Genomic DNA, 18,838 nt, shown 5'->3' with positions numbered 1-18,838 from the left:
ACATTAAGTAGGGCTTAGTAAATATTGCCTTAATATGTCTGGTATAAATATTCGTTTTTTAAGAATTCTAGTTTGCTTAACATAACAATTTAAAAGCTTTAAATCAAAGAGTAATTTTAGGTACTTTTCGACACTCACATTTATATAAATTAGAGATCTGTTGGCCCAAACGGGTTTCGGCCGGATCTACTTTTAAAAAATAATATGAGTTCGGACTGGGTGGGTCTAATATTTTTTTTAAAAATTTCGGACCGGGCCGTGTATAAATATCTAAATATTTAAATATGATATTACATTTTGTCAAATAAATTTATATACCTTAAAATTCTTATAAGAAACAAGGCGCGAATATAATTTATTTGTAGGATATTTTTTTACATCAAAATAATAATTAATTTTTCCATATTTAAATAAATTCGGGCCAGGCGAACAAATAATTTTTACTTTTAATGTCGGGTTTTTCGGGAAAAATATAAAAAATTTGTTCAGGATCGGGCCGGGCTTGATAAATTAGGCCCTATTCAGATCACTAATATAAACATCATCATATACATATAAATGCCAATTTTAGATAATGTCTATAAATGCTGTGATGATAATTGATCTAATATAAATCAATAAATTAAATGTGTATATATTTAGAATAGAAATGAAATAATTTTTTGAGACTCCGAAAGTGGAACTAGACATTTCACTTGATCGAAACCGGAAGACGAAAATATATTTTTTTTGAGTCTCTGGTTATAGTTTTTACTTTACTTTTAAAATTTATACACATAGCATAGGTTTTTTGTGTATTGCATATATCAAAATATAATTTTGATATGTATTTTTGGGCGTATTTAGGGCATTTTATTTTTCCCTAGCTATAAGCAGAGACCTGTAGAGGTACCATTTGCACGGCCCGGCCCTGATTTTTTTTAGAAAAATTTTCGGTCCGGCCCGGATTTATCGCCCCAACCCGCATTTTTTAAAAAATATTTTTAGGCCCGGCCCAGAATTTTTTTAAAATATATTATATTTGTTTTTAATTTTTGGTGATTTAAAATATCTGGTTAAAAATTTAAGGCCCAATTTTTAAATATTTTAAAATTTTCAAAAGGACACGACACTAGTGAATTATTTAGTTTAGAAGCATAGAATTTAATAGAAAAATAAAGTGTAAATAAGTTTGCAAATTTATCCAAATTGTTATGAGCTCATCCTTGTTTGACATTCAGAACAAATCTTACCCTGGCCGAGGTTTGGCTATCGTCTTGCTAACTTTGGATAGCGAAAACAGAATACCGGGATACTATGAGATTAGAGCGAAGCCACCAAGGATGTAGACCATGGCTTAAGGGTGGGAAATTTGAAAGACCTTCCCAAAGAAATCATACGACGGAAGTTTAAATAAAGTCCTGCTCACTTTGAATAAAACAGGAGACTGGGAAGTAGATACCATAACAGGAGAAGAGATTAGGGTATCATAGGAAACAGGGTAGAGAAGGGATGATAAGTACATAAAAATAAGGGCTAACCACAACTAGAATGTCCAGAAAGGGTGGAAATAGTATATCCCAATAGGATTGGAAAATGAAAAGGTGCTCCAAAAATCCCAAGGAATGCAATGGAGAATCGGTTCAAGAGATATTTGAGAGGCGGTTCCGTAAAAGATGGGAAATCAAACGTACAGTAAAAATGGAGGAAGAAGACTAGAAGAGAAGCTAAATGGCTAGTCAAAGTAAGCTGAAGAACTGGGCAAAAGACTGAAGGATTGAGGTTTCAAGTTGGCCCTAATATATTGCGAGAAAAGGGCATTTGAGTAGGAAGCTAGTAAGGTAAGGACCACAGAAGAGAAACTCTTTGGAGATGAATATGCATGCCAGACAATAAATATAAAGATGTGGGGATATTTTTACGCAGGATCTGGGGTGTTTGTTTTTAAGTAATTTTGATTTACTAAGATTAAAAGAAAATTCAATACATAAATTTGCCGAATCCGTCTGCTCCCATTAATATCGCGACGATAAATAAAGAGTTAAGGCCTAGGGGCTTTCTTCTACTACCTGAAGAATATGTTGGTAACCGGTAGAATAGTTTGAAAATCGCATATGGGAAAAAGTTTGAAAGCTGTTATTAAGAAGAGGTGTTTGGGGTAGTGATTTAAGATTCAAGGGAGTTCGAGTCTTGTAGAATCCCAAAAAATAGCGGAAAATGGGAAAATAGGCTGGAAAATAAGGTAACCTAAGAAGTTAAAAACTACAAATATATTACAATTAATATAAACAATATAAGCCAAAATAGAATGAACCTATATTATTTATGTAGTAATATAAGATAAAATGGTTTAAATCATGGCCAGAATCAGAACAACATTCACTAGAAGATATATGTATCTCTTCCTTAGTTGTTCCAATTATTAGATTCTGGAAGAATTTCGTCATGTAGATGTTGATGGAAACCAATTTTCGCACTCTTTCATAAAGTAATCGATTTTTTATATTTGATTGTGTTTTTCCAAAAGCAGACCATATTCTTTCTGAGGCTGCACTAGATGAGAAGATTGAAAATGATTTTGCGGCTAATAGACAGAGTGTCGGATTTGTACAAATCTTCCACTAGATTTATGGTAAAATATTTGCAAAACCTTGCTATATAGCACGATATTTCCAAAAATCTTCTTTGACAGCTAGAATTATCATTACTGTGTCTAAATTTAGGTATAAACGTTTGATTAACCTAGGTAGAATGGCAAAGGTAGTTAAAAGTTTTTGAGTTTTATGAACTATTATAATTTAATTATTAATTTAATACTATTACAAATAAATTTAGACGAATATTTCTGATAAATCTCTATATTCCTGATAAACTTTGAGGAACATAATTATAATCTGGTTTAGGAAATATAGAATCTACAAAGATATAGCTCAGAATAATGAATAAAAGTTTCTTCCCTCATTCCAAATTTGAAATAGCGATAGAAGTCTCATTAATTATAGGTAAACATATCCACAAATATAAGAAATAAAACTAGCATATTTAAGCCATAATAAACAAAAAAGGAACATTAAAAAATGTTGATTTCAATTTTTTCAATTTCTTATATTTATCTCTGAATCTATATTTATAATATAACAATCGGAAAATGGCAAAAACTGATAAAAATATTATCATATTTTACAATACGAACTTACAATTTATATAACACTGAAAATAGTGTATAGTAACATTAGGTTGGTAAGTAATTTGATGTAATGAGAATGAGAGATAACGTTTGATCACAAACCAGATAGTATTCCACTAGAAAAAAGTTATTTAAAAATTGGCTGAAGATAAAAATGTTAATCGATAAAAAAAAACAAGAATTTTTTTTATAAAAGCTAAATAAAGAATATTCCCAGGTAAATAAATCATTTTCCCGGGCAAATTCCAGGATATTTACCCCATGCTTGCATAACTAGTTTGGGTTAATGGAGATAAATCATATGGGTCAAGAATAAAGGGAGATAAAGTAGAATTGAAGAATAACATAAAAAGCTTTATAAAGATGCGTCCATAGAATAATAAAAAGAAGGGGAAGACATTTCTTGGTATCGTCAACTACTATCATAGGTTTATAAAGGGGCTTGCTAAAAATGCAATGTCTTCACACAAATCATTAGAAAAAAGGAATAAAATAAAATATTCCTTTGATAATTTTAATTTTGCTGGAATATATTATTTAGTTACGGAAATTATAAAATGTGTAATCGTATGCTTTTAATAAAATAAATTTTCATTAAATAATTGATAACTGATAAGACATTAAGTGGATTATTTATATTGTTAAACCAATTGATATATTCCTGATAATATTGACAAAAAAAGATGGCCTTTCTGTAGAAACGAAACTACTTAAATTTTGAAAAAAATATTTAAAAAAAACTGTTTTATTATGATTTTCAACTTATAAATTATGAACTGTGATTACCAAAAGAAAAACAAAATTTAAAGAAATTTTAAATTTAATATTTATTTTTTGAAATTTACTAAAAACCATTCAAATTATCAGAGTTTTTAATCGCTACTTTTAAAAGTAGCGCGCTACCGCTATCGCTATTTGTCAAAAAAAGTAGCTCGCTATTAGCTACTATTTTTAAAAAGTAGCTTTAGCTACTTTTTATAAAAAAAAATTTAGAAACAATTTTTTTTTTATTTTGCACATAATAAAAATCAACATTTATAAATACTAAAATATAGTTAATTTTGATTATAAAAAAATTTATGTAATAAATTTTAAATATTTATGGTAATTTGTTGAATTTTAATAATAAAATCATTTCAATATTATCATCCCCAAGTCTAGAGCGACGATCAGAAAGTATCAGTTTTGCCTTACTAAATAATCTCTCGACACTAGCACTTGAGGACAAGGGATTATTTAATCCTATATACTATGTTGTGTCCAACTATCAGCCGTGGTACATATATGAGATATCTCTGATAATTCTACTATTAAAGCATCTTTCATCACTTTAAACTTATTTGCTATTTTATTCACAAGTGTCTGGCGACATAAAATATTGTACCAGGTGATAAAGTTTTAATCATCATAGTAAATGATGGATTATTAACCAAGGATATTGACTGAACTGTATCAATTATAAAATCCACAATAACTTTATCAGTTAATTTCTGAGAAATATTGGCATTTGTATTATTAATTAATTTTCTCTAAATGGAATTAGTCTTTTTGGATGTAGATTCACCTATGCCAAAGTTATTTAAATGTTGTTCAATTTCCTTAAAACTATTAGCATGAAAAGTCTTTTAAAATAAATATTATTATTTTATGTAAAAATGATAATTTACCTTTAGGTGTTTCTTGAGGTTATAGCTACTGGATTGATTTGAGGAAATATTTTTTTTACATTTTAAACATATAAATTTGAAGCCAGTTTTTGTTTTAATATTTATCTTGAAAAATTTTTAAAATCTAGGGAATGGGAAAGTATTGCTATGAATAAAAATTTTTTCCCTCGTATCTTCCAGTTCATCAATATCATTATCTGACTCTGAATCACTTTCAACGATTTGGATATCCATATGCGATGCCATTTTAAATTATTAACAGGTGATTTAGGTTTATAATACAAATTGAAAATATAAATTACAAATTGAAAATATATTTCAATTTCAAAATTAAATAATAAATCATAAAAATTATAATTAATTATGGTATTATATTTAAATTTTCGTGCTTATACTTACATTCATTATATTTTTTAACTACTTTTAAAAAAAGTAGCGCGCTAAAAAATTAAATCATTTTAAAAAAAGTAGCCGCTATTAGCTATAGCTACCAAAAAAGATAGCGCGCTAAGTAGCGCGCTACTTCAACAACTCTATTATAAATTGCAAGTATAACAATCGCAAATTATAAAAAATCACGAAAAATAAATTGGTGAATCAAGAAAAAAAAAGTGGTAAATTTTTTTACAAAAATCAAGACCCATTCCTATAAAATTTAAAATCCCGTTTTCCGCTCAAGATCTACTTTTTAAAATGACTTACTGCTCAAAAATCATAATGATAACTTCCTAGTTCCTACAGGTCTTTGAACTTTCCTTTATATATATTTTCTTTCTATTTTATTATGCAAAATCACGATATAATTGTTAAAATAATGCAAATAAGGGACTCTAAAAGCACCTAAAATATTATATTAGTTTAAGCGATTGAACAAAGCTAAGCGAGCATCGAAGTTATATCACCTTGTTTTAAAAAACGTCAAATATGCATTTATACGTATAAGACTAATTAATATATTTAATTTCCTTTTCAATCTCAGGCTCATATTTGTTTCAATCCTTCATTCATTCTATAGGTCTTGCATTGCGTCTTGTGGTTTGATATTAACACATAACCTCAAAAGTGGGTATAAAAAAATCTTTTAATGCTAGGTTTGTATTTAGATACACATATAAAAAATATTGGTATTAAAATTTTTTAAAAACATGTTTAATAACTTCGCCTTATTGTATTTTTTGATGATTTAATCATTCGAATTTTTTTTTAACTCTTTCTCTTTCACCGGAAAAGAATTTCATATATTTTTTTTATTAAGTTAGGACAAAAAAAATGTTTCAGGAATTTATATTTTTGAATTAAAAAAAATTAATAATAAATATGAGAATCGTTAACTACTATTGTCACAGAAATGAACTTTTCAAAAAAATCGTTGATAAATTTTTATAAGAAATCTAAAAATATATTAAATTTAGAATCAATTTAATTGTTATTATGTTTTTTATTACCTAACAAAAAAAGATGTTTGGTAATGTGTATAATGGTAGACGTTATTGATTTTTTAAATGTCTTTTTATGAAAATATTGGATAATTTCGTTATACTTGTATACAATTTTTTTTAGTATTTCGAATAACGCGTGTGGCTCGGATGCCAGAGACCTTGATTGATGAATCGATACATTATAATAATGGGTCTTGCATTTTAATAAAACATTGTTACAACTAATTTAAAGATTTTGCTTGAATGAACTACAATTTTTTCTGAAATTTTAATGATAAAATTTAGCACTACGAAAGAAAAAATAGACTTTAATTTTTAATTTTTTCTCTTTTAGGCCATTTTCCTTTTTAACCGATTTTATAATTACAATGGGTTTTGATAAGATTGATAAATTTGCTTATAATGTAGTTTTATTTCTTATTATCTAAACGATATGAATTTTGTCTTCAAATCATTTGTTGAGCTCAAACTAGAACTTTTTAGCAGAATGAATTGTCTATCAGAGAACACAGATGTGCAGGCCCATATCCGACAGCGTTTTAAATTATATTTTTGAAAACGGGGGTCAAAACTTTTTAGGACGGTTAGACAGAATTTATTTTAAAATTTCGAATATAAAGGGCTAAATAATAAAAAATTAAAATTCTTAGCTGGATGGGCGTAATTTGGAAACTCTTCAGGCTCTCACTGAGAATCTTCGTGTAGAAAATTTCTAAGAAGGATCCCCTTATGTTGATGAAAATAATTCCTATCAGAAGAACTAGTAGTTTCAAATAAAAGAATCTTTATATATTCAATCTCAAGAAGAAATGCCACTGAGAAAAATAATCTGTTTAATAAATATATTGTGTCATTGATATGTAGCGCTAATTGGGGAAATTTCCCTTTTTATTATTATTTAATTTACAAAATGTTCACTTAATGTTTGATATTATAAAATAAAAATTATATAATAATAGCTATATCTTAAATTTTATTGCTATTTTTATTTCAATATATATCAAAATGTTAAAAATATTTTGAAGCGATCGTTCCTTGAGGGGAAGACATTAAATTTTGGATATAATCACATAATCTGTTGAATCTTTTGACGGGTCCTAATAATTAATTAATTTTTGAATATAATCATTCTTACTTTTTAAATAAATTCCTCATTATTTTATACGCATCGATTTTAAGTAAAAAGCATTCTACAATTATATTTATACTACAGCATAAAAACAAAAGAAATATTTTTACTAAATAGGGGAAAAAACGATTATATATGACTAGATATTAAATTATTTAAAATAAATTTGCATTATATGCCGAACCTGATAGTAGGGTGAAAGTTATATGGAATGTGGATAATTTGGAATTGAATGCCCCGCCATCTGATGTGGAACTATAAATAGGGGAATTATTTTGTTTATTTAATGATGTGGCAGTATCTTGAACTTCGAGTAAACTAATTTGAGAGGAATCGACGTAAAGCATTTTTTCACTAATTGGGGATATTTTATCGGAATCTTTTTCACATTTATTTACAGCACTTTTGTGGCTACTTAGATTATCCTTTTCGTTTATACAAATAACAGAGTTTTCTTTTGATGTGATGATATCGACTTGAAATTTAATCGTTCGTTGAAACATGCCAGAGTTGGAGTTACGTTTGTAATCTATTTTAAACGAACTGACCCCTATTATTGTATGAGTCAAATCTGGTATCTATATAATACATAAATAATATTATACATATTTTGATAAATTAAATCAGTGGAATTCATTTATTGGTATCTTACGTGAAAAAAAATATTAACAAGGCGAGATTTAACGAGGTTGATTGTTGTATGGCGAATGGTGATAACACGAGTCTCGGAATTATCGAGGTTAAGCAAAGAATTGAACCACGATTTTTTTGACCTTGAATAAAATTTATGATACAAGTTATAAATAATATAAAAATTGATTTGGATTAATGCCCTTTTTTGGTTCGTAGAATTCTTCCAATTAAAAATTTATATCCGAGAAGCAAATTTTTGGCCGGATCTGCTCCTGTATGGCTGTATTTAGAGTTAAAAATAGTGGTGGCAGATGGAAAGTGAGAAACAAAGATAAAAAAATGTTGATTTAATGAAGCAAGGAAAGGCAATGTTAAGATTTTAATTGGAGATGACATGAGACAGAAAAGGAATCAAGAGAATCGAGGGTATTTATTACTATTCATAAATTAATAGCAACATTCTAATAAATAAGAAGTCATAATTTTTGTTTTAATTTTAAATAAAATAATTTGATGACGAAGAAATAGGTGTTATAATAATAATAATACATGATATTTTGTTTATATAGTATCATGGCCGAAGCCAAATGGGAGTTAGATTTTCCCCTTCAGAAATTTCACTATTAAAAATTATCCTCCTTAAATCTCCTACCCACTTCTATTCAGAAATGTATACGAGTCAATCAATATTTTAAAATAAAATTAGTAATAAGTTAATGATTTCCATAATGACTATAATTAAAAAAATTTCAAAAAAATCATTTTTTAAAAAAAGGTGAAAAGCTAAATTTTTAAAAAATTTAACATATAGATAAAAGCCTCCATTAAATAGGCCTAAAGGTCTCTGTTAGACATAATGGGCAGAAACGCCAAACAAAAGTGTTCTTTTATAAGGGCTATAATAAAAAATAAATTAAACTCACTCGTTATTATATCGAAATTGAGATAATTTATTATCGTTGTTATGCTCGAGGCTTTGGTAAATACTTTCAGTCGAGGTATTGGGAGCTAAAAATATTATATATAAAAAATATAATTTTAATTCTTAAAATTATAAAAATTTTAAAGTTTAAATCAGTTAATAACATAAGCCGTTGCACCATTTGATCGGGCTTTTTAATGTAATATATACTCATTAATAAATTAAATCCGATAAAATTATCAATTAATATTATCTAAAAGATTTTCTACAAAAGTTTGAAATTTATAGAATTTATTTTCGTTATTAAACATGCCTTGATAAAATTGCTTTATTAGACAATGAGCCTTGTTTGGTGATAATTAAACACCGGGTTACTAAAGAGGAGAGGTTGGGATCCGAATCCTCCCAATAAATTATTATACTGTAAACTACTTCAAAAAAGAAACGCGTTACACGTCACTCGTCACTTTTGAAAAAAGGAATGCGTTACCGTTATCCTGATATGGAGAACGTGTAACTCGCTATTCAAAAACTAAATATTATGCATAAATTATCTTTTTATTTATAGTTTTCCTATAGATAATAAAAATAAACTTATACAAAAATAGTATATTGCATTACAAGATAAGTTCTTGTAATAATTTTTTATTTATTTTTAATATAAATTGATTTTCAAAATTTTGATCAGATAAACAAGAGCGCTTAAGCAATATAGCTTCGATACGTTAACATACGTTCAACCAGAACAGAGGTTGGGAGGGTTGTATAATATTTAATAAATAAAAATTTTAATTAGGGGAATTTATTAAAAAATATTTAAAGAATGATCTTTATTTTCAAAAAAACTTATCAGATCATCTACATAGGAATCTTCATTTCAGATTCTCATCAATTTTTTTATCTTTATCGGAATTAATCTGAATTCATATTTTAGATTTGAACTGCTTGACATTAAGGTTAAAATATTTGAATTAAGGCCCAATCTACACTTACAAAGTGTAGACGTAGTGCTCTTAATTTTGTGTAAAAAATGCTTACATAAATTAATCATTTATTTCTCTATCCAAATATAACTGTTTTAACTCATTACATATAGTATATATAAGTACAGTGTCCTTAGTTCATATTCTGAAATTGATATGATTTTATCATAGTATAGACAAAATATAAAAAAATAATTCCGCTACCGCTCCAGATGCCACCCCCAATCAAAAATATATGATTAATGGCGTGATTAAACAATTAGTTACAATCAGCTGGTATTATATTAATAAATTACTATAATAGTTGGAAGTAAGTAACATTGTTTTATCGGTAAGGTTGTTATGATTATTTTCGCAAGAAGTGTTGGACACATTCGAGTGACACGATAAATGATGAAATCTACTGTATATAGTCATTCGATCTCCTCTTTGTTTATCATTTAAATTCTTTATATGATTTAATTTTTGCGCATGCTTTAAACTTGGTTTTTTAAGTTTTTCGACGTTGGTTATATCGACCGTTAATGGTTGTGACCCATTGATCAGGTTCAAATTTTTAAGCACATTTAACCTTAAATTTTGTTTAAATTAAAATGTATAATATATACTATTAGTAAAAAAATTAAATTATTGGGTGCTGTATTGAACACACTCTTATTATATAGTTATATATATATACCTGGATTTGATATTTGAGGGATATTTGTTGAAGTGGGAAAGGGATTCGGTTTCTACTTTAGTTTCATGTTTAATGGATATATCGTGTTGAATTTTTTCATTGGTGAAATGTTTTGCATTATCGCTAGAATTAGTTTGAACTAAAGCGTTTAAGCATCGATAATGAGGAATATATATGCCTTTTGAATCGAGAGAATGTTTGTTTTGTGTGGAATGACGTTCTGTTAATTTAGATGTTTTGTTATTAATTACGTGCGTTTTATCTGTTTGATTAGAATTTTCGGACCTTCTCTTATACTTACCCGTGCCATAAAAGTTAAAATTAAAGGCAAAGGGCTTTCCTTGTAAATCGTTTTGATTATGATCTTCAATAAAGGCACCATTTTCATGGTGATTGTCACAGTTGTTTTGCTGAAGAGAGTTGTTGGATAAAAACTTTTGACCACGACGATCCGAACTAAATCTAGGACTAGCAGATGGTGATGGCAAGGGATTGTTATAAAAACTTCTAGAACTTTATCAAATTGTATTTTGAATTATAAATATTTTGAATTTTTTTAAATTATACCCATTCCATTTTCCCAAATAAAATCTATATTCACTAGGCGAATATTGAGAAACATAAGGGGAACCATCGCTTAGAGTGTCCAAACTATACCTATAATTTGCATATAAATGATAATCATTTTATTTTTTATAATATACCTGCTCAAAGATTTGTAATTTATAATGCATTTATCTAATCTTTTTCTTGGGGGATCTGAGATAAGTTGCGTATAAAAATTTATTTTATTTTATGATAATAAATCTAAGATAATATACCTTCTTCTAGAAGCTTGTTGGTCTTTATTAATTTCGGGACTGTTTCATCTGAGTAATTTGGATTTCTAGTTTTACGGTCTAGTAGGTAAAAATATATAACCTTTTCCATTGTGTGTCTATAAAGGATTATTCAAAAAAATATATTTTTGATATATAAAAATTTAAACTATTTTAAATAAAAAAATAAATGTATATATGTAATAATGACTTTGGATTAAGAAGTTGCTCTATCAATGTATCTTCGCTTTTAAAACAGGCCAATGCTAGCATACAAGATAGTATATCTACATCAATTTCGTCCTTAGATGTAATTATATGCGTTTGAACTATCTGAGATATAGGCGGCTCTATAATAATTTCGTTTTTGCTTTTCAAATTTAAAATAATTTAATTTTTTTTAGAATAATATAACACTTAATCTAAACCGCTACTACAGCGGACCATAAAATTAATACAACTGTCTGATTTATATTAAGATTACTTTATGCTCAAGACATGGTGATTGTTTTAATTAATTAATGTTAGAGATGAAGTTGCCCTTATTTTACTAAAATTAGAAAGTTTAAATTTATTAAACATTCTTAATAAATAATTTGTTTCTTTTTCAGCATTTTTTGCTACATAGGCATATTATCCCTAATATCATGAATAGTTTATAAATAAAATATTCAAAATATTTTTAAAGTTATATTGTTACGGAAATATATGAGAATAATACTATTTCTATATTTATTATTTTATATAAATTTAACTTCGGTAATTATTATTATTGACATTAATTAACATTATTTTTTTAAGTAACAACCTAATTAACGGTGTATTGCTTAAAAATCAGAGTTGCTAAACGCTACTTTTAAAAGTAGCACACTACCGCTATCGCTATTGTCAAAAAAAGTAGTGCGCTATTAGCTACTATTTTTTAAAAGTAGCTTTAGCTACTTTTTAAGCTACTTTTTATAAAAAAAAAATTAGAAACAAATTTGTTTTATTTTTTGCTTATAATTTTATTGTATAGTAAATATATAAAAATCAACATTTATAAATATTAAAAAATAGTTAGTTTTGATTATAAAAAAATTTATATAATAAAAATAAATATTTATGGTAATGCATTTTAATAATAAAATCATTTCAATATTATCATCTCCAAGTCTAGAGCGATGATCAGAAAGTATAACTATAAAATCAACAAATCAGCCAATTTCTGAGAAATAATGGCATTTGTATTATTAATTAATTTGGTTTGAATTGAATTAGTCCTTTGGAGGTAGAATCGCCTTCATCAAAATTATTTAGATGTTTCTACATTTTCTTAAAACTATGGCATGAACAGTCTTATAAAATAAATACTATTAGAATGTTAAATGACAATTTACCTTTAGGTGTTTCTTGAGGTTAAAGCTACTGGATTGATTTGAGGAAATATTTTTTTTATATTTTAAACAAATAAATTTGAAGCCAGTTTTGGTTTTTATTTTTATTTTAAAAAATTTACAAATCTAGGGAACAGGAAATTTGCATTATAGCTATTAAGAACACTTTCTTCACTAGTATCTTCCATTTCATTAATATCATTGTCTATCACTTCCAACGATTTGGATATCCATAGGCGATTACATTTTAAATTATTAACACGTGATTTAGGTTTATAATACCAAATGAAAATATAAATTACAAATTGAAAATATATTTCAATTTCAAAATTAAATTATAAATTATAATTAATTATTATATTTAAATTTTCATGTTTATACTTACCTTCATTATATTTTTCAAAAGTAGCTAAGTCATGCGCTAAAAAAATAAATAGTTACAAAAAAAGTAGCCGCTATTAGCTATAGCTACGCGCTACTTTAACAACTCTGTCAAAAATTTAGCTGGGGGAGGGGAAGGGGGCTATATTTTTTTAATATATTAAAAAATATGTTTATGTAAAATCGATTTTTTTTTATTGCGTACATGAATAAATTCTTTATTTATATTATATTTTCAAAATAATCTCACAAATTTAATATTACCAATATCTGTACAAGTTAAAAAATATATAAGTATGAATTAAAAAATTTATTTCTTCGTTTCCTTTGGGTTCTATTTTTTTTTGAAGATTTCATTCGCCCATGATAGTTAATTCTTCTTATTTTGATATATGGATCTGAAACTCCGATATCGAAGATCCATTAATATTTTTGAACATTATATTAATGTAGTCACTCTTTAAATAGCTCGATCACTTACCATGATCAAATTCATAAGATGAAAATCCCCTTCACACTCGGCAGTGCTACAGGATAAATATTCACACAGTTAAGAAATTTTTTAATTTTTCATTATGAATATTTTAATGATTTAATTATTTTTAAATATCAGTCAATCAATAAAAAAAATGGTTCAATGTCAAAAGGACAAAGAATAACCTGATAAAAAAATATCCCAATTTGTTATTTCTTTCAAAGTAGATTGATTAATCATGACGACTAATAACACCCAACCATTTGAAAAAAATTCGTATTTAAAAATTTAATTAAAATGGAACTATTTCTTGCCTGTAGTGTTGTTAAATCTGATTTCTAGTTTGATTTTTTGTAGCAAATTTATGTTATTTTTTATTAATAAATAATCGGCTACCCAATGTTATAGATAGATTAGGTGATTTCGATAGTATCGTGAGGAAAATATGAATTTATAAAATAATTCCATCTAATATCTAAATCTTAATAATAAACGTCAAATACATATTAGCGATTTAGTAGCTGATCGAATGCTATAGCCATAAAGTGGTCAATAGTAATAATTCAAATTGTTTTAAATAATTTTTTCAAAAATCACAAAAGTAAGGTTTTTTTAAAAATTTGTATTATATAAATATAAAAACTAAATAAACATTTTTAGCTATAGGGAGATTATGACCCTCTAATCTCTGCCCTGTATACGCCTATGATACGATAATAGTAACAAATAATTTCTTCCAAAAAATAAATATTATGATATACATATAAGTATTTACTTGGCGACCCACGAATGATTTAGCACTTGGGCAAGCTTATTATCGAAAATATAATAATCATAATAATAAATTATATTCTATATTTATTTAAAATTAAATAATGTTTATGCATACGGTCATCCTTTTGTCTGGATCTTTTTCGATCATTCCCTTAATCAACTCTTGGCATTCCGGGCTAACGAATGAAGGGGTGTGAAAATAGCCACGTTTAACCTTTTCTAGCAAATGTCGTAAATTTTCATCGTCAAATGGTAAAGCTCCCTATAGTAAAACAATGACGATAATGCAATATTTACTTTCAATTCTTAATTTAATTATATTTCTAAATCAAGATCACTATAACTCTTATAATATTGCAATTTATTTATCATGTGTTTAAAAAATAATAAGGTCATTTAAAACAAAATACAATTTTGATTAGGTTTGTTTTGAATAACCAAAAAAAAAAGAAAAATTTATGTTTTTTAAATTTTTAGTGTTGTTTTGAAAGTTATAAACAAAACTTTATTTTATTTTTTAAATTCAACTTTTTTGTTCGCAGTAAGATTTTTGAATAAAAATAATCTAACCACTAATAAAGCATACAAGATGACGCCACAGCTCCATATATCCGCCTTACGACCATCATACTTTTCTCCCTAATTTATATAAAAATATTAAAGGAATTGATTGGTTTCATGTTATCACTTATTAGTAAATTATTAATTTAATTTTTTATGAAATATTTTTTTAAAATTGTTATACAGTAAATCCTTATCTAATATGAAAACTAATGGGCCAATCAATATATCAAAAAGAAGATTCGCTGAGGATACTCGTTTTTATTTGAGATTTGCTATATTAGAGAGGTTTTACTATTATATTTTAAAATCAACTTTTACTATACTCGTATAACTTCGGGACATGCGTAATGTGGAGATCTGTATAATAAATATAATATTAACAATTTTTATTTACATGTATTATATCAGAAGAGTATTTTTTAAATCCATTTCTTCAAAGGGATAATAGTAATATAATTTACCCACAACTAGTCTCCAATAATAGTCCATCCATCTGGAGGGATGCCATACCGAAATCAGCTATTCGAATGCTATTATTTTCATCTAGCAATAGATTCTCTGGTTTTAAATCTCTATGGCTTGAGGGAGGGTGTATAAATAAAATAATTTTAGTTATAATTAAGCAAATGCAAATAATTTTTAATTAATAATGATATATTAGTAATAAATAACCAGAGTTGGGCACGTCCTTTATAAAATGATTCTATATACAGATACAGATTATTTATAAAATAAATATAGATTCAGATATTTTTTTAAATTTCAGATACAAGATATAATATACTTATATTTTGCTAAATAAGAATATCTTAGAAACAAGATGTTTTTTATAATTCTTTCTAGCTGATCGTTATTTATTAAAGGAATAATAAAAGATATAAATTTTATGGTGTTTTTCTGTAGAACATAAATATATAAGAGATTTATCTCCTTGATATTGAATACAGATATTAGCAGAGAAGACCGAAGTTCGGACATTCTTAATTTAAAGTGCCATGAAATTTGAAAATATAACTTTTCGAAAAAATCATTATATGAGTTAAATCTTCCACATAATTTTTGGCTCAAGTATTTTTTCCAAAATAACGTGAACTGTTTTTTGTCCGGAATCATCCCATATCCAGGGTAATCCCGGACACAACCCGGTGAATATTCCTAATGTTTATTGGCATGATTTTAATAAAAAATAATTTTAAACTAATTATATAATAAACTTTTAATGAACTTCAATATAAAAATAAAAGCTTACAAACTTTTACATATAAAAAGGATTGATAATTTTTATATTTTTTTGAATTATTAATGAATCTTTAAATTGAGAGGATGTTATTATAGATGAATGTCCTTTTATGTCTCAATGCTAATTTAATTAATATAAACAATAATATTGTTTTTTTTAAAAAAATGAATGAATAATTAAAAAATTTAACCCAGTACGGCATTATCCCAGAGGAAGAATCTTAATAAATGTGATGTTCAAATTCTATAAAGTTTTATTTTATATTTATTAAGGGTTCAAAGTTGGTCACAGTATCTGGGGAAAAATTAAACAAAAAAATATATTACATCAAATAGTGGACACTAAATTAGCACAAATAAATTAAATTAAAATAATTAAAAGGATTACCAAAAATTTTTTTTATAAAATTTATTTTGAAACATAAGTGTGTTGATTGTTTCGATGAGCTAGAAAATAAATGACCGTAGAACTGGTTAAGGCGTGTAACCAAGATAAAGGAATTCCCCCCTCCCCCATCGCAGATTTGCCTGTTCTCTTAAATAACATCTTAAGCTAATAAAATTCCCACCCCCTTCCCTTTCAAATTTCCTCTCTCCTAAAAATGTATACAAAATATCACTATAAGGAAGAATTTGAAGAAAAATTAGTAAAAGTTGATAACTTTTTAAAATAACTATAATTCAAAATTTTTAGAAATAAGCATTTTGATATAAAAAGGTAAAAAGCCTAAATTATTTTTATAAACATCTAATATAGCCAAAGGACTACTATAAGAGGACCTAAAGATCTCTAATAAACTTTATGAAAACCCCCACCTATTAATGCTCTCTCCCACCTTAGCCTGGATACCTCTATGCTGTGGTTTGATCTTACTGGAGAAATATCCCAAAATTTATTCAAATAAAATTTTACGATATCATTTATATAATTATAATTAATAACCACAAAACCATCATTATATAAAAAAAAATTTTTCAAACAATGAACAAATTGAAATCACTCAAAATTACTATTTATATGTCTATTATACTATTGTGCCGAAAGGGCAATCCAAAATGATGGACATCGAAGTAATATATCTTTACACCCCCCCCCCCCCCATCCTTCATATTTCCCCTCACATAGTTATAAAATAAGGTCATGATTATTTGAATAAAAAGAAGAATGATTATTTGAAATATAATAAGAATGATTGGTATTTAAATGACAATTGATAAAATATCACAAATTATCAATATTAGCAGAAGATACATTTCAATATTAATATTACCCTATTCATGGTATCATTTACAAAATACATTATTACTTTTTATGGAGATAAAAGTAAATTTGATATGACGAATTTTTAGAAAACGTACAAAAACGTATTCAAAGGCGAATACGAAATCAAATAATCAATTCTTTTTGAACGAATATAATAATTTACTATCACATTCGTATGAATAGCAAAATATACCATTCATATTCGATTGGTAACTCAAAAGAATCTAATGGAATAATTTGTTAATCGATTTGTTTAATAAGCTTGTGCTGATATATGAAAATAGAACCTAAGAAAAAAGGAGATTTAAAAAAATGAATATCTAATCTTTTTAATAAAAAAATAAAGTATCTATATCTTTTACCAATGAAATGTAAAATAAACTATCTTAGATACAGGTGTAGGTGTCTTATTAAAAATTTCAAAAAATGCAAAGTATATGGAACTTGTATTTAGAACATAGATACAAGTATTCGCGCTACTGCCCAACTCTGTAAATAGCATAGAAATGTTTACCAAATTGAATGACTATGACAATAATTCAATGCTGATATTATCTCTCTAAATATTTTTTTGGCTTCTTTAGGCGTTAGTCTACCCTTTTTAACTAGATAATCGAATAATTCGCCATTTGGAACGTATTCTAACACCAAGTATCTAAATTCGTAAATATTAATTAATTATTGATGATTGTATATTAGTTTTATAATAGTGATTATTTTTTAAAAGTCAAATATTAGTATCCATCATACTTTTATATATAATCGAATTTTAAATATTAATATAGAATATTATGGTAAAATTTGCGTCTTATCAATTAAGATTTAATTCCACCCTCTTGAATTTTACTTTTATATTAGATTCTAAAAATCCAAAATGTAGCTCCTATGTAGACGCTATAGTGACCTGAACTTAGTTTTGTTAAAAGGCTCGTTTTGAGCCGATTTTTAAAAACGGCTAACTCAATACTTCATCCAGACAAATATTACCCAAGCCTGAAGATTTTGCTCATAGAAGGAACAAAGATCCAGACATATATTGTCAAAATCTTGAGGCTTAGGCAATATTTATCTGGCTAAAATATTGAGTTAGCCGTTTTTAAAAATCGGCTCAAAACGAGCCGTTTAAGAACACTACCTGAACTTATGAAAATCAATAACACAAATTCAAATATTTAAAAAATCAATAGATATATAAAATATACCTTCATATATCCCTTAAATTATTCCTTTGATAAATAAATATTTTTAGGTTCATTTGTTTTTATTTTCATTCCAGAAAATAATTATATTAAAAACCAGAAATTGATTTTATTTATAAAAAAATATTCA

The 18,838-nt window shown here is 26.4% G+C and overlaps 1 protein-coding gene across 1 annotated transcript in view; it reads right to left on the bottom strand.

The window, feature by feature from the left end:
* Positions 1-7,195: 7,195 nt before the first annotated feature.
* The window catches only part of LOC135925538 (serine/threonine-protein kinase BRSK2-like), a 30,234-nt gene continuing 18,591 nt past the window's right edge, over positions 7,196-18,838 (bottom strand). The window contains exons 4-19 of the mRNA XM_065460927.1: positions 18,024-18,164; positions 15,468-15,584; positions 15,330-15,363; positions 15,013-15,081; positions 14,558-14,704; positions 14,444-14,478; positions 11,648-11,806; positions 11,440-11,555; positions 11,323-11,377; positions 11,186-11,275; positions 10,619-11,131; positions 10,236-10,510; positions 8,958-9,042; positions 8,054-8,174; positions 7,586-7,979; positions 7,196-7,369 (exon numbers count right to left, since the gene is read on the bottom strand). Of these exons, the coding sequence (XP_065316999.1) occupies positions 7,281-7,369; positions 7,586-7,979; positions 8,054-8,174; positions 8,958-9,042; positions 10,236-10,510; positions 10,619-11,131; positions 11,186-11,275; positions 11,323-11,377; positions 11,440-11,555; positions 11,648-11,806; positions 14,444-14,478; positions 14,558-14,704; positions 15,013-15,081; positions 15,330-15,363; positions 15,468-15,584; positions 18,024-18,164 (2,440 nt within the window). The 3' untranslated portion in view covers positions 7,196-7,280. The remainder of the gene's footprint in view (positions 7,370-7,585; positions 7,980-8,053; positions 8,175-8,957; positions 9,043-10,235; positions 10,511-10,618; positions 11,132-11,185; positions 11,276-11,322; positions 11,378-11,439; positions 11,556-11,647; positions 11,807-14,443; positions 14,479-14,557; positions 14,705-15,012; positions 15,082-15,329; positions 15,364-15,467; positions 15,585-18,023; positions 18,165-18,838) is intronic.

The sequence above is a fragment of the Gordionus sp. m RMFG-2023 genome, chromosome 2 (assembly GCF_954871325.1).
Source record: "Gordionus sp. m RMFG-2023 chromosome 2, tfGorSpeb1-WG-v2, whole genome shotgun sequence".
Taxonomy (NCBI): Eukaryota; Metazoa; Nematomorpha; class Gordioida; order Chordodea; family Parachordodidae; genus Gordionus; species Gordionus sp. m RMFG-2023.
This window is presented reverse-complemented; position numbering and strand designations above follow the sequence as displayed.